We start from the raw sequence: 23806 nt of genomic DNA on the forward strand, positions 1-23806 counted from the left end.
TGCTGTGTAAGCTATTCTTAATAGTTTTAATTTTGCGAGGTTTCTCATTTACTCCTTTGTTGTCTTTCAAATGAATGCCATTTTCTATTATATATTTTTAGTGGCACTGTCTGTGAAGTATGCAAGAAGACTATTGCACGAAGACTAGGGAAGCAAGGTTATGAATGCAGAGACTGCCAGCTGAAGTGTCATAAGCACTGTCATGTGAAGGTGGATACCAACTGCACAAGTTCGACAATTCAGAATATTGAACTGTAAGTATATAATTGTAGAAATCTCATTACAATGCTGGAATTTTATCCATGTTTGTGCTAAGGAAATAGAATTGGCAAAAATATTTATTGAGCATCACATATCTAATAGGAAAGAAAAATATTAAATATATAACTATCTCATTAACTGGGATTAATTACCAGTATCTAAGTGATGACTGTACTGACAATGCTACTCCCACCACCCCACTCCCTCTCGTCACAATTTTGATGAACAGAGTCCAGTAGCACACGGTGTCTTTACTCTTAAGAGTATATATTCAAATATATCATTGTGAGGATTTGAGGAGGAGGAGGTGATGGTAAATATTCTACCATTTAAATGTAATTTTCTCATTCCAAGAATATCATTTTTTAGAAAAACCATTTATTGTGCTTACTACATTTTATCACTACTATTGCTTCATGTTTTGTCACTAATTGTTATGATTTTTGTACTCCCTATGTTGCATTGTTTGTACTTTTTATTCTTTTAACAAGCAAAAATTTGCTCTCTCAAAAGACACAGAAGGAAGAAGGGAGGGGTGTGTGTATGTAACAAGAAAGCAAATTCCCACGTATTATTTGTTTAATTGTTTTACCTTCTTTGTTTGCCATTTTGCGCAGTTTCATTTTTCTCCATAACATTTAGGAATGATTGCTAAAGGGAGCTTATGAATCAGTATTAGTTATGCATTCAGTGCTTATGACATAATTATTAAGGTGCTTCATACAAACGTTTAGGCACATACAGCCTTTCCACCTCTCTGTCACAGTTCACAAATACCACTGTCAACAAGTTACACTAAAAAATTAATACAAAAAATTTTAAACTTTAGGTTTCAAAATCATTTAAGATGGGTGAAAAGCATCAACTTGTGCTTGTCAAGAATGGAGAAATCAAAGCATATCTGACCATAGTTATATTATTTGTTATTGTTTATAGGTGGATGACCTTCCTTTTACCTTTAATTGTGTCCTTACACTGTGTCAAGTACCATAAAAACAAGTAAACTCAATAGTTGCGGGCAAGCAGTTTATTACAAACATATTTTTATATTTAGCTGAAGAGCAAAAACAGTTAAGCTCCTGTGCAATCTTGTGTAAAATAAGATGCAGGGATGTTCTGAGCAATGGAGAAACAAAAACAGACATGTGTGGACTTAAATGGGCCCTACTGTTCTGGCAGCTACAATTAATTGAACACAGTTGATGAAATGATTTTATTCATAGCTATTATTTTCTCAGCAACTGTAGTATATATTTTAGAATCATCAGTTGCACAACTATTTTTATTTCTCTTTTTTGTTTCAACAGATTAATCTGAAGATGACGGATTAACCTGTTGAAACCTGTAAAGTGAAATTAAAACTAACTGTACGGCTGATGACTTCCACCATGGCCTGGGAGTTTGCTTGTGTGTGTGTGTGTGTGTGTGTGTGTGTGTGTGTGTGTGTGTGTGTGTGTGTGTGTGTGTGTGGGTGTGTGTGTACACTATTGCTGGAAAAAAAAAAGTTGGTGCTTGAAAGCTAGCATGAATACTATTTTCTATTCTGTGTTATTGTGTTCCACACATTGATCCAGTATAGGTGAGTGGTTGACTGTCCCTTACTTTACATATTGCCCCATCAACGAATTTCCATAGTTAAAAATTAATAATTACAAGACACAAATATTACCAGCATCCACATGTGCATCACAAGCACTGATTTTAGAATCAATACAAGGAACTGAAGAACTCAGGAAAATGGAAAGGAAGAATGTGAAGGCTATATTAGGAAACAGAACCAAGACAGATACCTTCAGTTAACCTTTGACTATCATGTGACTAATATTTGACTGACATCAGTATTTTACTGTCAGGCCACTTTAAATACACATGGTTGACATCCTCCATCATCTTGTGGGCAAAATAGTTTTGGAAATATGTCCTCTTTGGGTCATTCGTTTATACATCTGAAACTTGTTGCATTGTTGAAAGAACCAAGTATATGCGCATTTCACACTTCTTTCGACCTTATAACAGGAAATATGTGCAGTTGATGTGGCACTGTAACGTGACAGTGTCATTACATAGCCATGTTGGAAATATGTGACTGATATTGTTGTTGTTGTTGTTGTTGTTGTTGTTGTGGTCTTCAGTCCTGAGACTGGTTTGATGCAGCTCTCCATGATACTCTATCCTGCGCAAGCTTCTTCATTTCCCAGTACCTACTGCAACTTACGTTCTTCTGAATCTGCTTTGTGTACTCATCTCTTGGTCTCCCTCTACGATTTTTACCCTCCACGCCACCCTCCAATACTAAATTGGTGATTCCTTGATACCTCAGAACATGTCCTACCAACCGATCCCTTCTTCTAGTCAAGTTGTGCCACAAACTTCTCTTCACCCCAATCCTATTCAACACCTCCTCATTAGTTATGTGATCTACCCATCTAATCTTCAGCAGTCTTCTGTACCACCACATTTCGAAAGCTTCTATTCTCTTCTTGTCTAAACTATTTATCATCCACGTTTCACTTCCATACATGGCTACACTCCGTACAAATACTTTCAGAAACGACTTCCTGAAACTTGAATATATACTCGATGTTAACAAATTTCTCTTCTTCAGAAACGCTTTCCTTGCCATTGCCAGTCTACATTTTATATCCTCTCTACTTCGACCATCATCAGTTATTTTGCTCCCCAAATAGCAAAACTCCGTTACTACTTTAAGTGTCTCATTTCCTAATCTAATACCCTTAACATCACCCGACTTAATTTGACTACATTCCATTATCCTCATTTTGCTTTTGTTGATGTTCTTCTTATATCCTCCCTTCAAGACACTATCCATTCCGTTCAACTGCTCTTCCAAGTCCTTTGCTGTCTCTGACAGAATTACAATGTCATCGGTGAACCTCAAAGTTTTTATTTCTTCTCCATGGATTTTAATACCTACTCTGAATTTTTCTTTTGTTTCCTTCACTGCTTGCTCAATATACAGATTGAATAACATTGGGGAGAGGCTAAAACCCTGTCTCACTCCCTTCCCAACCACTGCTTCCCTTTCATGCCCCTCAACTCTTATAACTGCCATTTGGTTTCTATACAAATTGTAAATAGCCTTTCGCTCCCTGTATTTTACCCCTGCCACCTTCAGAATTTGAAAGAGGGTATTCCAGCCAAGATTGTCAAAAGCTTTCTCTAAGTCTACAAATGCTAGAAACGTAGGTTTGCCTTTCCTTAATCTAGCTTCTAAGATAAGCCGTAGGGTCAGTATTGCCTCACGTGTTCCAATATTTCTACGGAATCCAAACTGATCTTCCCCAAGGTTGGCTTCTACTAGTTTTTCCATTCGTCTGTAAAGAATTCGCGTTAGTATTTTGCAGCCGTGACTTATTAAACTGATAGTTCGGTAATTTTCACATCTGTCAACACCTGCTTTCTTTGGGGTTGGAATTATTATATTCTTCTTGAAGTCAGAGGGTATTTCACCTGTCTCATACATCTTGCTCACCAAATGGTAGAGTTTTGTCAGGACTGGCTCTCCCAAGGCCGTCAGTAGTTCTAATGGAATGTTGTCTACTCCCAGGGCCTTGTTTCGACTCAGGTCTTTCAGTGCTCTGTCAGACTCTTCACGCAGTATCATATCTCCCATTTCATCTTCATCTACATCCTCTTCCATTTCCATAATATTGTCCTCAAGTACATCGCCCTTGTATAGGTCCTCTATATACTCCTTCCACCTTTCTGCTTTCCCTTTTTTGCTTAGAACTGGGTTTCCATCTGAACTCTTGATATTCATACTGATATTGTGTGGTATATAATACCTAATAGTTTTCAAAATTTTATTCAAATTCATCACATCGCATCCCCAATAATGCAGATGCTCTCTTGCCAACACTACGTTGAGTACAAACTGCAACTTTCAGCTTGTTTCAAAACTTAAAATACCTGCAAGATGGCTGTTGAAAAGCTCACTGAAGTATATGCTTGTAAGATCTTAAAAGCTGGTCGTGAAAAAGAAGATGAGTCTTCTAATGATTCTGTTGGTGATCCAAGACCTTGCGGTTCAGAAAAGGAAGGAAATTCTCACATGGAAAAGGTACCTGTTCTACTTCAGTAAACAAACAGATAAACAGGAAGAATTGGTAAACCACACAGAAGCGGAAGTTGAAGAAGATGCGCATGATAATGAAAATGTGGAATGGATGGCATACAGAGGACATCACAGCTCAGTTGCTTTCACAGGCAAATCCAGCTTTCAGAAACATCTTTAAAATAACAGTTCACCATTTGAGGCCTTTTCTCACTTTGTGAACAATTAATTTTTAGATCAAATTGTACTGAAACCTAACAGATATGTGGAACAAGTTACTCATAGTAGTAGGATTTCTCACCCCAGCACTGTCAGGAAATGGATCCCAACAATGTGAATATGACATTCATTGAAATGTTGCAGTAGTGTCTCAACATGGTCACTCATTAGGAATTTATACCTTTCCTTTCAATTAAGTTTGTTAACAATATAGGAAAAGACAAATTGCTACTTACCATCAAGAAGACACGTCAGGTTGCAGACACAATTGAAAGATACTCAAATAAAACTTTTGATAGCCACAGTCTTCATCAGTAGAAAAGCACACACACACAAAAGCAAGCACATCTCTCTCTATCTCTCTCTCTCTCTCTCTCTCTCTCTCTCTCTCTCTCTCTCTCTCTCTCTCTCTCTCTCTCACACACACACACACACACACACACACACAAAAGTGCCAAGTCCAGCACTAATCTAATCTAATCTATCTAATCTCAAGCCAGAATGCAACATCACGTAGGATGCAAGCAGCCATCTGGAGGGGTGGGGAAGAGGAAGGAATAGTAGTGTATGGGTGGAGAGAGAGATGAACGCTGTGTGGTGGAGTGTACAGGGGCTAGACTGCCAACAGGTGCAGCACCAGGAGATTGTGGGCAGGAAGGGGGGGGGGGGGGGGAATGAGCAAAAAGGATAGGAGTGGAGAAAGACGGGCAGACGTGATGGCAGAGGCCTGCAAATAAATTGGGTGGGAAATGAGGATGGGGAGGAGATGATAGGACAAAGGGGGTTTAAACTGTTGGGTGGAGGGTGTGGGGACAGTATGTTACCACAGGCTGAGGCCAGGATAATTATGGAAGTGGAGAATGTGTTGTAAGGATAACTCCCACCTGCCCAGTTCAGAAAAAGTGGTGGTGGAGGGAAGGATCCAGATGGCTCGGTTAGTGGAGCAGCTATTGAAATCAAGTGTGTTATGTTCAGCTGCATGTTGAACCACAGGGCAGTCTACCAAGAGTAGCTGATGTTGCTTAGCACTTTAAGCCACTGGAACTTGACACACAGTTCGTTTGTATGCTGAATGACCACTATCTTAATGTGCACGTAATGACAGGCCAACCACTATGCAAAAAATCTTATCAAAAATTAAACTTTTGGTTATAAATTCTAGCCAGGTGCGATAGATAAATAATGCAGTTAGCAAGCCATCACTTCACTTCAAGCATTAGGCCTTTTTGTTTTTTTTTTTTTTTTTTTTTTTTTTTATTTTTGTACCCATCACTTCCAAAGTCTTCCTTGACTTCTTCCCCGAACTGGCTTGAATCTTCTTATCTGGAAAATCTGAATCTCCTCTCATTCTTTTGAGTTGTTTGTTCACTTTCTCCTATCTTCTTGTATTTTATCGAGGAGATTAAATACATTCAGTTCTTGCCTAATTTCCAAATTTTGAAATCTGTTTGCTCTTATGCATCCCTTTACCACTCTTAGAAATCTCATTTCTGTTGCTTGCATGCTACTTTCTTAGCATTTATGTATAACATACAGCTCATATCCATAAATAGGTATTGGAACTCAATCTTGTTTCCTTTCAATCTTGTTTCCTTTTCTCATTTTATTTTTTAGACATATGTTGATTGTTCCACATATATTCCCAAACTTTGCTAATTTCTTCTCTGTGTCTTCATCGTACTCATGTGTGATGCTGCAGCCTAATCATCAAATGGTACTCTTCACGTATCTTTCCTAATAAATGTATTTTCCTTCATAGGTCATCTTCATTTTTCACTAGCAATGTGACATTGTCTGCAGTTAGGAAATATTATGTAAAATTGTGGCATTTTACCTCTTAGAGATACTCAGAAATATAGGGTGGTTATAAGTAAACTTTCGCAACTTTGAGCAAAACAATTTGCCATAAGGGTACCTGCACTGCAGGCACTGATACTAGTTTGATGAAATAGGGCTGGAATTCAAGCATCAGTGTGTGTTACAGTTGTAGACAGTCAACCTGGATCTCAACTATGTAAGCAGGACTTCACTCATAAAGTTGTTTTATCAAAACAACAGCAATGATGCTGCTGCTCTCCATGAGTATAGACAGATTAAAGGAAGATGAAGAGGTACCTCTTTCCATACTGATGTTGAAAAACGTGATTCGGAAGTTAAAATTAACTTGTGATTTAGGAATGGCTCTTGGGAGGGGATGGCCAATTTTGCCACAAACTGTTGAAGAAGTTACTGTTGATATGGCTGAGAATGCCGGAAGCAATGTGTGATCTTCAAGCAATGCATGGGCTGTGTCACGTAAGCTGAAAATTCCATGGTCCTTCTTTTGAAAAAGTACTGTGAACAGTTGTGAAATGAAATGGTATCCAGGCTGTCGTGTATGTAGATTATTGGCACATTGAGCAACATTTGTAAACTGGAATGTAAACATGGCGTGCAATTAACAGATGTTACCATCTCATGTAGAAGTTGAAATTTCTTTTTTTTCAATGGTTAATTCATTATTTCTCTTTTGCATGTCCTTACAAATCTTACAAATGTTTCCATTAAGTTTCATTGCCCTACAATTACTTGTATTTCATGGGGCACTCTCAAGTAGCAAAACTTTAATTATAATCACCCTGTATTTTGAAGTTGATCAAATGTGAAAACAATCTTTGTTGTTGAAAGAATGTTTTATAGAATCAACTGTAATCACTATGTAGTGAATGTCGTACGATCACTTGTATTTCATGGGGGCACTCTCAAGTAGCAAAAGTTTAATTATAACCACCCTGTATTTTGAAGTTGATCAAATGTGAGAAAAATCTTTGTTGTTGGAAGAATGTTTTATAGGATCAACTGTAATTACTATGTAGTGAAGAAGTTAATTCTGCAGTGCCTCTAAGAAGTTTCTACAAAATTGTTAACAATAAGAAAATGTTTAAAAGAAATAAAAAGAAATGGGCACAACTCCCAGAAGTACACCTGCTTTATGGGCAAAACAACACATTTGTTCATGGCATAGTGGGTTGCATCTAAAAAACTAAAGATATCCTGATAGAAATAACTGGTAAAAGATTTTTATCTTTTACTTTTTTAGTCGGCATCCGAAATATAATGTTGGCACTATAAGTTAGTTCATATGTCATCAGACCTTACTTTTTATGTCTCTGTTACAGAATGACTTCTAATTTTCACCACTGGTATGTCTATTAGGCATCAACTACAAGGTTTAGTAGTTTGTCCTTGTCCTTCCTGGCACATTGTCAGTCAAAGTACAAGTTGTCTCCTTTGATAAGGTTATGTAGTGTGTGTTTCTGTCATTTTATTTAGGATTTCATTTTCCACTAATAGAATGTTAACATTTGTGGATAACAAGACATGCAAACATTTCTTCAACATATTTAACCTGCCTACTTTGCTGTCATTTTGAGGTGTGAAATAAAATAGTCTCCTGATCTCAGCAACAAGTTGTAGTGTGTTTAGTAGTACTTAAAAGACCATTGAAAGTTGTTGTAAATGTGACAAGTTAACTTACATTATCAGGCAAAGTATTTTTAGACTTTTTAGTTTCTGCTAATCTGGATATCATGTCTACAGTGCCTTCTGCTTATACATGCCAAAGACTCTTCTTAGCATACTTGTCCTGTTAATAATTTATTTTTAGTATTTCATTTCTCTTTTATGACAGTTTGTAACTGCAAATTAGTTTATAATGCCACATTTTAAACAGAAGGATAATTTTGTTGTTTAAGTCAGACACATTATCAACAATATATTAGCAAGCAAAACTCTTTAATTTCTTTGCTGTACTTCTGAATTAGCTTATTTACACTCATTATTATAAAATCAAAGCTTATATATTTATGAATTGTCATTTATGATTAATATTTTGCAATGATTGTAATATTAATCATTCTTTTCTTTTACTGGTCCCTACTGCCTGTCTTGAGTGAATAGGTAAGAGAGCTACCATATGTTGTGGCTTGCTGAAGTTTTAAAATTATGATTTTTTTTCTTCAAACAGTAGTTTTCCAGTAAATAATGTTTGACTTTTTTAAGTTATTAAAGTGTTAAGCATGTTGTGCTGCAATTAATTTATTTTGTCTGCTCTCCAACACCCAACCAATTCTCTCCCTGTTCACATAACATTGAGTATACTGGTAATGCAATTAGATAACAATATAAAAGATTATGTGGTATTTCATAACCCAATGTAGTGTAGTGTAATCTAGTGTGAAATATTGCAACTTAGTGTGTTTCCCTATATGTATAACACAAACAATGAAAGGTATAAATACAGAATACATTTCAATAGGTAACAGTGTAATTTTTTTCATATATGGAAAGAAATGTTGTTTTGTACCTTTCATCAGGAAACAGAGAATGAGCAAGAAAAGACTATTAAGAGCAGCAAAAATTCCAATGTTTAAGAAAGTAAGTATCTACATATGTGTTCATTAGATACAATCTGTAAATAAATCCCAATAAATTGTGGAGATTGGATATTTCTGGTGAAGCCAAATATACTACACAAAAAAAGAAACTCCATCTCTCAACATCTAGTGATATCCAAAAAAAGAAACTCGACCCCCCATGATGCCTACAGGTCAATTCTGCATTGTATATGTGTGTGCAGATACTTTTAACCAGATAATGTAAAAGCAACAGTTTTCCAAAGTGGCATTCCCTGTATTCCATGAAAGGAGGTGTAACAGAAAGTTCCGTTGTACCCATGGGAACAACCCTTATATACAAACAGTGCTATAGGAAATAAAAATTTTCCAAGGATCCTCTTTAGTCTTTCCTAATGTTTCAATAAAGGACACTTTTGATAACCTCATGAAAAGAAAACAAGTGATGTCAGGTGAGGTGAATGAAATGACCACAAAATAGGACCTTATCTCCCTTACTACCCTTTAAAAAAAAACATGATGCAGGTGTTCATTTATAAGATGTGCAAAGTTAGTTGAGGTTTTGTCATGTTCGAACAATATGTGCACATGTTCCACAATGTAGGAGGTTGGTTTCTCAAAAACATAACATACTAAGATGTAAAACTTCCTGGCAGATTAAAACTGTGTGCCAGACCGAGACTCGAACTCGGGACCTTTGCCTTTCGCGGGCAAGTGCTCTACCATCTGAGCTACCGAAGCACGACTCACGCCCGGTCCTCACAGCTTTACTTCTGCCAGTATCTCGTCTCCTACCTTCCAAACTTTACAGAAGCTCTCCTGCGAACCTTGCAGAACTTCTGTAAAGTTTGGAAGGTAGGAGACGAGATACTGGCAGAAGTAAAGCTGTGAGGACCGGGCGTGAGTCGTGCTTCGGTAGCTCAGATGGTAGAGCACTTGCCCGCGAAAGGCAAAGGTCCCGAGTTCGAGTCTCGGTCGGGCACACAGTTTTAATCTGCCAGGAAGTTTCATATCAGTGCACACTCCGCTGCAGAGTGAAAATCTCATTCTGGATACTAAGATGTAGTTTTACAAACTATACTCCGCAAGCTATCTTAAGATTGCAGAATGTACTTTTCCTATCATTGTCACTCTTGCTATCCCCCCCCCCCCCCCCCTCCACCCTTTTTCCCGCTATAGTAGCAAATGGTCTGGAGGAAAAAAGATTGTTGGTGAGCCTCTTTGTGGGCACATATTTCTCTCATTTTCTGTTCATGGTCTTTCCATAAGATATACATGGAAGAAAGCAATATAATGGTTGACTCTTCATAGGAATGTACCCTCTCAGAATCTGAACACACTGTGATGCACAAAACCCTTCTTGCAGTGTTTGTCATTGGAGTTGGTTGAGTGTCTCAGTGATGCTTTTTTACTACTAAATGAACTTATAGTGAAATGGGATGCGATTCTTCGGATCATCTCTCTTTTCTCTATCTTGCATGAATCCCAATATTCAAGTACCAGTCCAAATAAGCTTTATGTTAACTACCTCCTTTGTGGATGGACTAAGTTTCCCTTGGATTCTTCCAATTAATCTCAGCTAGGCTTGTGGCTTACCTGCAACTAATTCTGTAGTCATTCTACTTTAAATCACTCTGTACACATACTCCCAGGTATTTAATGGATGTGATTACTTCCACTTCTTGTTGTGCAGTCAGGTTATCATACAATAATAGGTCTTTCTGCTTAGTTATGCACAAAATGTTACGCTTGTTCATGTTGAGAGCCAGCTGCCAATCCATGCACCATGTGTTGATCCTCTGCAGGTCTACCTGTTTTCACTACAATTTTCTAGTATTGCCACTTCTCTGTATGCAACAGCACCACCTGCGAAAAGGCTCATGTAACTTAATGATGTTATCCACAAGTTCATTTATTGTATTTTGAAAAGTAATCGCCCTATAACAGGCATTTGGGGTATACTGGAATACTTGTATGTCTGAAGATTTGTATCTGTTAAGAATGGAATGCTACATTCTGTTTGCTAGCTACTCTTTCAGTCCAATCACACAGCTGATTTGGTTTTCCATGTGCTCATATTTTCTTAAGTGCTGATATTTTTTTAAGTTCTAAGTAAGCAGATATGAGCCCAGTAACCAGTCATCAACTCTGTCTGCCCAAATTTTCACTGTTTCAATTTGCTTGTCCATACATAAAAATCATATCTGCTAATTCCATAACCTGCTACAATGCTACTTGACTAGGACTGATTTAACTATACACCCCAACTTGGTGCAGTCACAGATCTTTGCCAGGACTGGATATTTTCAAAGTAAATGTCATGCTGTCTGGAGTGCATTTGTCGAGTTTGATTCACTGTTCTTTGTTAACCATTGCACAGTTGATAATAAGGGTATTTTTACAGAAGAATTGATACAGTTCACTGCTAATTCTGTATCAGCATTTTTCAAAACCAAAATAAATGCTAGTTATTTCAAAAATGATGTTACCCCATAAAGTGGGTGCCTTAAATAAAAATGTGCTAGGTCAAGGACTGCACAAAATTCTGATTTTTTTTATTTTTTTTATTGCAATGGTGTTATGTCACCTACTTGCTTTTGACATGCTGAATAGATATATATGTTTATGACAGTAGAAACATGCTTATGACACACTCTGCTCATTTTCTGATTACTTTTATATAATATACATCAATTTTATGAAGTTTGCTGGTATACCACCAATGTCCTCATATCACTGTGCCATAAGAGATTCATAAAGACCAAATTATGACATCTTTAGATTCTCATTTATGACCACATCTGTTAGTTTCCACAAGAAGTAGCACACTGCGAACTATTGTCTTCCAGACTTTTCCAATATTTTCCCTCCAGTTTAATTTAGGATAGTTTTTAATTATTCCCAAAATTTTCCCCGATTTGCCTTATGCAGTTCTGTGGGGTGTGTCAAGCAATGTTGTGTTGTCTGCATAATGTACTATGGAATTAGCTTCTACATCTACATCTATCTACATGATTACTCTACAGCTCACAGTAAAGTGATTGTTAGAGTTTTGACAGTACCACTTTCAGACAATTTATTCACCGTCACATTCTTGAATACCACATGGGAAAAAGAGCACCTAAGTCTTTCAGTGGGAATTCTGATTTTGTTATAGCCTCCTTCCTATATAGGTGGGTGCCAACAAAATATTTTCACATTCAGAGGAAAAGTTGGTGATGGAAATTTCTTGAAAAACACCTTTGTTGTAGTGGTTGACACCCCAACTTGCTTCTCACATCCATGACATTATCTCCCCTATTTTGTGTTATATACAAAATAAGGTGCCTTTCTTTGAACTTTTTTGATGTCCTCCATCAGTCCCATCTGGTAAGGCTCCCATATCACAAAGCAACAGTCCAGAAGAGGACTAATGGTAATCTCTCTAGTAGATTTTCTAAGTGTTCTGCCATCTGTTTTCTTCTCATGTATTAGCGTGATCTGTGTAAGTTTCCAGTCCTTGGGCACAGATCTTTCATAGAGCGTGTGTGTACTTGTATATGATTACTAAATATGGAACCATTTTATCAGCATACTCCAAAAATAACCTAACTGATATACTGTTTGGACCAGAAGCTTTGCCTTTATTGAGTGACTTAAGTTGCTTCATTATACTGAATGTATGTACTCCTAAATTATTCATGTTAGTTTGTGAAGGAATTTTGAAAAACCGTACTGAGTAACTCTGAATTAGTGGCCCTGTCATCAGTAGCATTACCTTTGCTATCACAAGATGTAGGTATTCACTGCTTCTTGCTGCTGGTGTGCTTTGCAAACAACCAGAACCTCTTTAGATGTTCTGTCAGATTTTGAGATAGAGTGAAAACTATCTCACAATGAAGTACAGTCTAAATTTTACAAATGATAGAGATTTTGCATTCTTTTAAATCTGGCATGCTCTACTTGTTTGTTCTATAACAGAACCCTAACCTGTTTTGTGTACCATAGGGGAAACTATTCCATCTCTTACTAATTTTTATAGTGTGAAAATCTGAATTCTCATGAACACTATTCTCTGAATTTAAACTAAATGTACTCTTATGCTTACACGGTTACTTTGGAAGCAGTGGAGACTGTCTGTAAGGGAGGTGTCAAGCAAATTTTCATCCATTTTTTAAATAAATATGTTTTGCATTTATTTTGGGTGGTTTTGGATGTTACAGTATTCGGTCTCATTACAACGGCCTTGTGGTCACTAATTCCTGTTTCCATCATGTTGCTCCCTATTTGAACAGGATTATTTGTTGCAAAGAGGTCTAGTTTGTTATTGCACCCATTTACACTTTGGAAACATGTACTTTTGCCAACATATTTGGGGTAGATTGAAGTCACTACCAGCTATAACTGTATACATGGGATTGTAAACTGTTAATTAAACTAAACTCTGCCAGGTGGGCCATGAAAGCCCAATGGTACCAACCTGCTACCAATAGGCATCATTGCATGCAGATGTGGAGGGGCATATGGTCAGCACACTGCTCTCCCGGCTGTATGCCAGTTTACGAGTCCTGAGCCACTACTTCTGTCAAGTAGCTCCTCAGTTTGGCTCACAGGGGCTGAGTGCACCCTGTTTGCCAACAGCACTCAGCAGACTGGATGGTCATCCATCCAAGTGCTAGCCCAGCCCAACAGTGATTAACTTCAGTGATCTGACGGGAACCGGTGTTATCATTGTGGTAAGGCTGTTGGCAAACCATTAATTGCAACAATGAAAAAAAAGTGAACCTAGAACCAAATCCTACAGCAAATGCTCCAAATTTCCTTTATTCAGCATCTATTGTAATTGAGATGAATTGTCCTCTGTTTATTGTGCAGATCAAGGTAGGTTGATATTGTGGTCTTCAGTTTGAAGACTGTGTTGGTGCAGTTCTCCACACCAGTCGTCCTGTACCAGCCTCTTCATCTCTAACCACTATGAACTACATCCATTTTGTATTCAAAGCCTCAGTCTCCCTTTGCAATTTTTAACCACCCCTGCACACACACAAGCACGCATGCGTGCGCGCAAGGACACGGACATGCGCATGCACACACTGATGCCTCAGGTTGTGTCCTATCAACTAATTCCTTATTTTGGTCATGGTATGCCATAAATTTTTTTGCATTTTGACTCAATACCACCATTCATTATTCAATTTACCCATATAATCTTCAGCATTCTTCTGTAGCATCATGTTTCAAAAGCTTCCATTCTCTTCTTTTCTGAACCAGTTATCATCCACATCTCACTTCTCTTCAAGACTACACTCCAGACAAATACCTTCTGAAAAGGGTTCTTGAAACTTAAAAGTTATATTGTGTGTTAATAAATTCTCCTTTTTCAGAAATTCCTATCATATATTAAAAAAATCCACGTCTTCAGAGATGCTTTTCTTGCTGTTGCTAATCTGCATTTTGTGTCCTCTCTATTTTGACCACTAGCAGTTCTTTTGCTGCCCAATTACCAAAAGTCAGCTACTATTTTTAGTGTATCATTTTTAATCTAATTCCTTCAACACTGCATAATTTAATTTTACTATATTCGATATTTGTTGATATTCATTCTCATTTTCAAGATGCTATTTGTTCTGTTCAAGTAGTCTTCCAAGTCCTATGCTGTGTCTGAACTTAAATTCCCTTTCCATATTTCTCCTTAGTTTCCTTTACTGCTTGTTCACTGTACAGATCGAATAACACGGGGGATAGGCTGCAATGCTATCTCACTCCCTTGTCAATACAGCTCCTCTTTCATGTTCTTCAATTCATACATACTTTCTAAATAAGTTGTAAATAATCTTTCACTCCCTATATTTTATCCTTGCCACTTTTAAAATTCAAAGAATACAGTCAAGTCAACATAGTCAAAAGCTTTCACTAAATTTACAAATGCTGTGAACACAGAATTGTCTTTCTTCAGCCTATCTTCTAAGATAAGACATAGGGTCAGTGTTTCCTCGCATGTTCCTACATTTCTCTGGAACCCAAACTGGGAAAAAATTTAAAAAAGGGGGGGGGGGTGGATAGTCGGAAGCGAAAAAGGAGGAGAGTGGGGGAGGAGGAGGAAAAGGAGGAGGGCAGAAAAGGAGAGAAGCGGAAAATGAGGGAAACAGGGAAGAGTAAAGGATGAACAGGTACGTTGGCAGAGGATGGCACACAAAGACAATGAGGAAAAGTGAGAGGGGAGGAGGTGACAGGACAAGAGGGTAGACACTGTTGGGTGCAGAGTGTGGGATGTGTAGGATGCTGCAGGTTGAGGCCAGGATAATTTTGGGGGCGGAGAATTTTATTCTCTAAGGATAATTCCAACCTGTGCAATTCTGAAAAGAATCCAGATGGCCTGGGGTGTGAAGCAGCCATTGAAATCAAGCATTTTTCACAGCTTGTTGTGCCACAGGACTGTCTACTTTGCTTTCAGCCACAATTTGGGGGTGACCGTTCATCCTGGTGGACAGCTGGTTAGTAGTCATACTAATATAAAAAGCTGTGTAATGGTTGCAGAAACCTGGTACACAACATGGCTACTTTCACAGGCCCAGCCGTTCATGGGATAAGATAAGCCTGTGCTGGGTGATTGGATTGGATAGGTCTTGCATCTAACTCTTCCACGGGGATATCATTCCTGTGGCAAGGGGTTGAGATTGGAAGTGGCATCAGGATTGACTAGGATGTTGTGAGGATTGTGTGGGCAATAGAACACCACTTTAGAAGGTGCGCGAAAAATCTTGGTTATAGGATGTCCCTCATTTCAGGGCACGTTGAGAGATAATCAAAACCTCGACAAAGGATGTGGTTCAGCTGTTCCAGTCTGGGATGATATTGGGTGACAAAGGGAGCACACTTTTGTAGCTGGCTCTTATGAGTGGTGGGAGGATTGGGGTTGTGTGGGGAAATGGCACAAGAAATCTGTTTGCTGACTAGTTCTGAGGGGTATTGCCTGTCTGTGAAGGCCATGGTGAGACCTACAGTATACTGGAAAAGGGACTTTTTGTTGACGGGTAGCAAGGCTGTATGGGAGGGACTTTTTGATGCGGAAAGGATGGCAGCCACAAAATGTTGGTGGATGGAGCCATCGGAGAGAAGGTGATCAACACTTGGAAGGAGAGACAGCATTGGTCGTATATTTTTGTTTATTATCACAAAATCGATTTTCAGTCACTTAGTGACCATCTTCAGTGCTGTAACATATAACTTAAATTAGTAAGCACTGGTGTCAATAAGCTTACGGCGATCACATAGAGTCTATGTGATCGCCGTAAGCTTATTGACACCAGTGCTTACTAATTTAAGTTATATATTACAGCACTGAAGATGGTCACTAAGTGACCGAAAATCGATTTTGCGATAATAAACAAAAATATACGACCAATGCTGTCTCTCCTTCCAAGTATACCCATTATCTGGTCGTAGTGCACAGGACACTATGGAGTCTCCAATCAAGGAGATCAACATCTACGAAGGTGCCACATTGGGTGAGGATGACCAGGTGAAGTGGATGCGAGAGAAGATGTTGATGTTGTGAAGGAATAAGGATGGAATGTCTTGGCCTTGACTCCAGATCATAAGATATCAACAATTAACCTGAACCAGGCCAAGAGTCTGGGGTACTGGGAGGCAGGGGAAGTTTCCTCAACATGGCCCACAAACAGGTTGGCATAGGATGGTGCCATACACATGCCTATGGCTGTTCCGCAGATTTGTTTGTATGCCTTCCCTTCAAAGGAGAAGTAGTTACATGTTAGGATAAAGTTTGATAGGTGAATGAGGTAGTCCGTTTGCAGTCTGAAGGATGCTGGGAGAGGTAGTGTTCAATTGCAGCAAGTTCATGGGGGATGTTGGTGTATAGGGAAGTGGAGTCAGCTGTGACCAGTAGGAAACCAGGAGGTGAAAGGGTGGGGATGGTGGAGAGTAGGTGAAGGAAGTCGTAGGTGTCTTCGACGTTTTAGGCTAGATTATGGGTAATTGGTTGGAGATGTTGGTCAATGAGGGCTGAAATCCTTTCCATGGGGGGGGGGGGGGGGGGGGGGGGGGGGGCACAATAACCAGCTACAAAAGGGCATCCAGGGGTGTTGGGTTTGTGAATTTCGGGAAGCACATAGAAGGTGGGTGCACAGTGTGCCATGAGGATGAGTAGGGAAATGGATTCAGGAGAGGGATTCTGGGAAGGGCCTAAGGCTTTAAGCAGGGACTGGAGGTTATGCGGGACTTTTGGATGGGACAGTACTCTTCAGACAGTACTCTTCTCTCCCCATACCCGTACCCTCCTATCCCCCCCCCCCCCCTTTCCTGCCCCATTCCAGATTTTCTGTTCACATGACTCTCATATTCCAGTCAGAGCTGCTGGTGATGGCAGCCAAGTGCGCATGAGGTGTGCTTGCTTGTGTGAATGTGTTTATGTTTTATTTGCTGTGGAAGGCTTTGGCCTATAGCTGCATGTGTCTTTTTGTTGTGCCTGTCTGCAACTCAACAGGTCATCTTTACAGCTATCTGTCATATTAAGGAAGTTTCCATTGTTTGGAGAACTACATTTCAATGCTTCCTAACATTTCAGTGCTTTCTTTAAAATGTGCCTCTAATTAATTTTGATTCAAAGGCTCTTCATAAATATGCCAGGACACTCATAATACACAAGTGTTTACTCTTTTCTTTCCAAACAGGTTTGTCAACGTGTCTCAAGGCTTGACATACCTTCCATTAGATATCTGAAAACCCATGCCTTTGTAATGTAATCATGTCTTGGTTGGCATATCAAGACAGGATTATCTACCTAGTTCTTTAATCATGCCCTACAAAGCAGTTGCTCTGATTAGGATCCTAGGTCAATTACTGAAAACTTTCCATATTCCAACATTTTTCATAAATCTTAACTGTAAACAGTTCCTTCACCACTATCATTTACAAACTTATTTCTCTAGATGTGTGACTTACTATCGCATTTGCTTCATTTGAATGTTGTATATCTTTTCCACTGTCTTCATTTTATTTCATTTCTTACATAACCAGAAAAGGAACCTACCCTAGACATGTTCTCTCTACTGTTGCCTGCATCTTTTATTACATTTTGTATCTTCTTTATGGAGAAAGCAAGATGATCACATATAATAGAAATCAGATAACAAGCTTTCGTATAATTGTCCCTCATGGAAAAGAAGAAAAAATACCAACAGAGAAGGAGTACAAATGGAGTTGTATTTTGAACACTGCTATGTACAATGTTTTCACCCACCTTGAACTAAGTGAGGTGGGCACTGTACTAATATTCAAGAGGAAAGGGCTCAAATCCCCATCCAGATGTAGGTTTTCAATAGTTTCAATAAGCTGTTTAAGGCAAAATGCCAGAATGCTTCCTTTAATCTACATCCACGCATACTCTGTAAACCACTCTGAAGTGCATGGCAGAGGTAAGGAAAGCGCTAATTACCTTTCCTCCTATTGCCTCATCTGAGCTTGTGTTGCATCTGCAATGGGATTATTGATTGTTCCTTAACCTGCCTTGAAGTTTCATTTGAGTATACACTTGTGAAATCATGTTGTAACTTTATTGTTCTTCACACACACGCACACACACGCACACACACACACACACACACACACACACACACACACACACACACACACACAGTCTCTCTCACTCTCTCTCTCTTTCTGCAAGCTAGTGTTCGATACTCTCTCCTTTTCGGATGAACTACACTTTCCTAAAATTCTCCCAGTAAATCAGAGTCAACCATTTACCTTCTCTACTACAATCCTTAAAATGCTCGTTCCATTTTATATTGCTTTGCAAAGTTTCACCTAGATATTTAATTCGTGTAACTGAGTTGAGCAACACATTACCAATATGGTATTTGAGTATTAAAGGATTGTTTTTCCTACTCGTCTGCATTAACTTACTTAGATCTAGCTTCCATTCATCACATCAACTAGAAAGTGTGTCTAAGTAATCTTGTATCCTCCTGAGTCACTCAACGACAATGTCTTCCCGTACATCACATCATAATCAAACAGGTGCAAATTGCCGCTTACCCTGTCCGTCAGATAATTTTGTGCCCAGGGGCACTCCTGATGATACCTTTCTCCATGACAAACACTCACCAACGAGGATGGCATACTGGATCCTGTTACTTAAGAAGTCAACAAGCCACTCACATATCAGGGAACCTAATCATTATACTCATAGCTTCATTAACAGTATTCAGTGGGCCACTGTGTCAAATACTTTTTGGAAATCTAGGGATATGGAATCTGCCTGTTGCCCTTTATCCATGGTTCTCAGAATGACGTGTTAGAAAGGGCAAGCGATTTTCACATGAGCGATGCTTTTTAAAACTGTGTTGGTTTGTGGACAGAAGCTCCTCCTCCTTACGGAAAGCTATTACATTCAAATGAGAACATGTTCAAGAACTGTGCATCAAACCAAGTTAAGAATAATGGCCAGTAATTTTGTGGGTCCATTCTTTTATCCTTTTTATATAGAGGAGTAGTCATCTACGCTTTTTCCAGTTGCTTGGAACTTTGAGATGGGTGAGAGATTCATGATAAATACAAGCTAAGTAAAGGGCCACTACCATATACGACTTTCTGTAAAACTTATTTGAGACTCCATCCAGACCTGGTGACTTACTTGTTTTCAACTCTTTCAGTGGCAGAATAAAATTTAGCACATGAGTACAATACTTATCATATATCAGGGTATAAGAGAGAGAACTGGGCATACACAGTTGAATACCCAAGTTCATACATTCATTTTAGTTCATATAATTTCACCGCATGTGCAATATGAACTGTGACACTGTATCCTTTTTCATGCATCAGTCAATTTTTGTTCTGTTGCCCCTTTTACTCATAATACAGTATAGATAAAGGCAAATTATACACCATGAGTTGTAAAAGTCTAGCCAGTTCAATGTCACAGTTCATGAATCACTTGATTCTGTACTTGAAAGAAATGTTTATGGAAGACGTATCCCTTTAACTATCTTACCAATTCTTGCAGTATTGTGTAGTGTTTAACATTTCTTTTTCTTTTCTTAATGTAGAATTGTTGCATGGTTTTCATTTATGTGTAGTAGTTTTAAATCTTCAATTCTGAACTGAACGATTAAAGTTGTCTGCTTTATGAACTACCAAATTAACAAGAATAGTCTTTACAGATATTATAATACAGTGTTAGAAGAAATTGCAATACCAAAAGTAATGTAGAGTAATGAAATTTCTGGAATACCATGTTAACAGAATCTTCCACCGGTTCTTGTTAGAACAACATATGATAAATGAAAAGCACCAGTTTGCTTTTGTTCTACATGATCGAGCAGGCCAAGGCAACATGCTGATACTCTGTAAAGGGTGTTCGGATACAACAGCGATATGTGGATGAGTGTTATCCTGTTGGATGCTTTTCATTTATTATTTCTGTAATAAAGTTGTCTAGGTAACATATTTAAGTGAATAACATTGCAACATCGTAGGTCAGTGTAAATGTGAGATAAGCCATTGCAAATGTGAAATGCTGGTACATTAATAACCGATGTAAAGGGTGTTGGGATACAACAGTGATATGTGGATGAATGTTATCCTGTTGGAAAATACCCCATGGAGTGCTGTTCATGAATGGCAGCACAGGTTGACTCACCAGATTGGCATACAAATTTGCAGTAATTGGTGTGTGGAATAACCACAGAGTGCTCTGTCTGTCTTACAAAATCACACCCTAGACCATAACTCCTCGTGTAGGTACAATTTGTCCTGAAATCAACATACTTTTAGATACCAGTTCTCAAATTATCTGAGTGGAGTAACTGGTTTTCAGTAGACCATGCAAGAGGCGTCTCAACAGTAAATATTCAGCTGACATTTTATTAGTTTTTTCAACACTTTCATCTCTATATGTCTACCAACTCAATACTCCTGTACTTTGTTTGCTTATCATTAATGAGTTAATGTGGGTTGATATGAATAGACAAATCATTGGAACAATTTAATGTCAACCTTTGATCGTAATATTAAATTTCATTGCAGTGCATACCTTTCGAGCCCCTACATGGATAGGCGGGTCTTCCAACTGAAGAATGGCTGGAGCTGAAGATAGAGGAATCTACGCTGCCGTCATTGTGTCATGTGCTGGAGTATTATAAACAACCAGTACATCTTGATAAATGACTCACTTTTGCACAGCATTCATTTATTAAGAGAAGAACAGTAATGTCTTATAATTATTTTTCCAGCATCTGATAGTGACAAGTACATGGTGCTATTAATAGCTGCATAAAGACTCTATTTTGTTATGTGAATAATAACATGAAAATGTGCTGGCTTGAATGAAATATTGCTTGTACTGCCTGACATGCTATTTTGCCCTTAAATATTCACTGAAAGGACTTGATAACAGTTTTACTGTATTTTAATAAATTGTACACAAAAATGAAAAGAAAATATTGTATTACTTCAGAAAACTTATGCTTGAGAAGACATGGAGTAAGTTATATAACATTGCTTTTGTACACACAAATTTCTATAATGTAACAAAACTAAAGTAATTAAGATATTCAAATGGTCTTTGTACCTTTTTTGTTTTGATACTTCAAGTTTATTTGACATAGAAAGCAGAATTTTTGTTAAAAATGTATCTTTCTATAGTTTTGATCATTAACACATTTAGCAAGAAGCTGCAGGCAACTGAGAGGTATCCAAAATGTGGGGTTCCTACTCTTATAAACAATGTAATTATTTTAAACCAGTTTTGGGAGGGCTTTTAAAATGTTGTAGTAAATGCTTATTTTTATGTACTTACTAACATCTATTCGAAATGCAGTATTTGGAACTGCGAACTGCTGTGTTTGTTCACCACCACCCCACCACCATCTTCATTTTATACATAAATGAGAATGTAACAATTTGTTCACTCTTGTTTTGTGTTTTTACTCATTTGCATCCTCAGCATCACATTAATTTCTCAAGTAATTTAAATGTTTTATTCATCTTCACACAGATTTTTAATTTTATTTTGTTGTAGCAATGCAGCAGCATTGTAAATATTGCTGATTTAAATTTAATGCATGAGGAACTCCATTAAATTCAAATTCTTTAAACAGCAAAGATAACTGCAGCATATATTGCCTACTCAGAGACATTGAAATAAATGTTTGTTGCTTTTAAGTGCACAATTTATCTTACCTGCATGTATATATTGGAACTGTAAACAGTAAGGTATTAAATAATATATGTGCAGTTATCTGTGAATATCTTGTTTGTAGTGTGGTTCATTTTTCTCAAACAGTGACCACTAAGCCTTTTAAATTATATGCAGGCATTTAGGCTTCTTCAGACTCTTGCTGTCCATTTTGAGATAAGTTTTCTTCTTCATTCCAGTGAAACTGAAATGTCCTGTAGTTTCTATTTGTGTTCACATTCCTAAAATAAAACTCTGTTTAAGATCTGTTATACTTAAATCACTACCATTAAACATCTCTCTTAAAGAACAAATGCATCTCTGAAAAATGTGTTTGAGGGACTACATTCATTTTTAATTACACCAAGTTATTTGTAAAACTAAGAAGCCATTTTAATTTAATTGTATAGATAAAAAATCTACTCACCAAGCAGCAGTATAAAACACACACAAAAAATTGTTGTAATTAGGCAAGCTCTCGGAACCACTGGCTCCTTCTTCAGGCAGTGGGGTTGAAGGGGAAGGATGACGGAAAAAGACTGGTCGAGTTCTTCCTTCTCATCATGTGCATTAAATTGCCTCTGACCAGCAGACTTGGGTGACTTCCTGAAATCTACCTCTTTTTCAAGTCAGCTCCAGTCCTTTTCCTTCACCACTCTTCCTTCCCCTTCAACCCACTGCCTGAAGAAGGAGCCACTGGCTCCAAAAGCTTGCCTTATAACCGTCTTTTATGTGTGTGTTATGCCGCCACTTGGCGAGTAGATTTTCTTATCTATCCAACTAAATTATTATGTCAAAATTGATTGTTTTTGTTTTTATAAGAAGCCATTATGTACTTCTGTTTGCTTCAATTTGCTGGAAATGACTTAATGTGATAACCATAAAGCAATTATTTCAAACTGTCTTTTGAAAGTTTTTCAATTCTAATGGACATAGACTACAACATACACTGATTATCGGAACGTTTACCAGTGCTTGCCTCTTTGGTGTTGGCAGTAATATATTTATATGATTTGTAAGGGACCATGGTACCGTAAATAAGGTATTTGCTGAAACCATGGACTTTCCTGCCACTGACCAGTGCAAAATGCTTATGGTGGCTTTGAAATTTTAATTTTCCTGTATTTGTGAAATAGTATGTATCATAAATTGTTATAAATGCAAGTGTTGCTTTATGTATGATTCTATTGAGTTTCCATCAGTTATTTTGATGGAAATATATTTTAATGTGTACAGATTTATTAATGCAATACAATTTTAATATTAAACTGTTTGCTAAAAACTTATGTTTTTCATTTATTGTATTAAAACACATTCAGTTTATTATTTCCTTCCTTTTTTGGTTTTATCTCCATCAGAGCAGGGAGCATTTGGGATCATGCATTCCAAGAAAGTAAAAAACATAATTTCGTTTAATGTAACCCATTTTTAATTATTTTTGTCCACTGTGATATCCTAGTTCTCAGTTAGTTTAGTGCCTTCTGTGATCCAAATGGGAACTAGGTTTATGTGTCTCCTTAACTTTCTGAGGACCTCTAGCTGTTCAACCTCTCCACAGTTCCATACACATGGTTTCAGGTCCAATCAAAAGTGGAATTGCCAAAACTTTCGTTTAGTTGCAGTAACAGGATCTTCTGCATAAAGAATTCTAGTTTCAGAATACAATAGCTGATTGTT

General features: G+C 37.8%; 1 protein-coding gene and 1 pseudogene across 5 annotated transcripts in view; one reads left to right on the forward strand and one right to left on the reverse strand.

Moving 5' to 3' along the window:
* The window catches only part of LOC124777140 (phospholipid transfer protein C2CD2L), a 607433-nt gene extending 584036 nt beyond the window's left edge, over positions 1-23397 (forward strand). For 4 of the 5 annotated variants that reach the window (XM_047252434.1, XM_047252435.1, XM_047252437.1 and 1 more), the window contains 2 exons: positions 102-254; positions 20980-23397. In XM_047252434.1, the coding sequence (XP_047108390.1) occupies positions 102-254; positions 20980-21043 (217 nt within the window). In that variant the 3' untranslated portion in view covers positions 21044-23397. Of the gene's footprint in view, positions 1-101; positions 255-8466; positions 8495-20979 lie in introns of all 5 variants that reach the window. The other variant, XM_047252436.1, reaches the window with a different exon arrangement.
* Positions 13561-13678, reverse strand: LOC124778116 (annotated as a pseudogene).
* Positions 23398-23806: the final 409 nt, after the last annotated feature.

The sequence above is a fragment of the Schistocerca piceifrons genome, chromosome 2, assembly GCF_021461385.2.
Source record: "Schistocerca piceifrons isolate TAMUIC-IGC-003096 chromosome 2, iqSchPice1.1, whole genome shotgun sequence".
Taxonomy (NCBI): Eukaryota; Metazoa; Arthropoda; class Insecta; order Orthoptera; family Acrididae; genus Schistocerca; species Schistocerca piceifrons.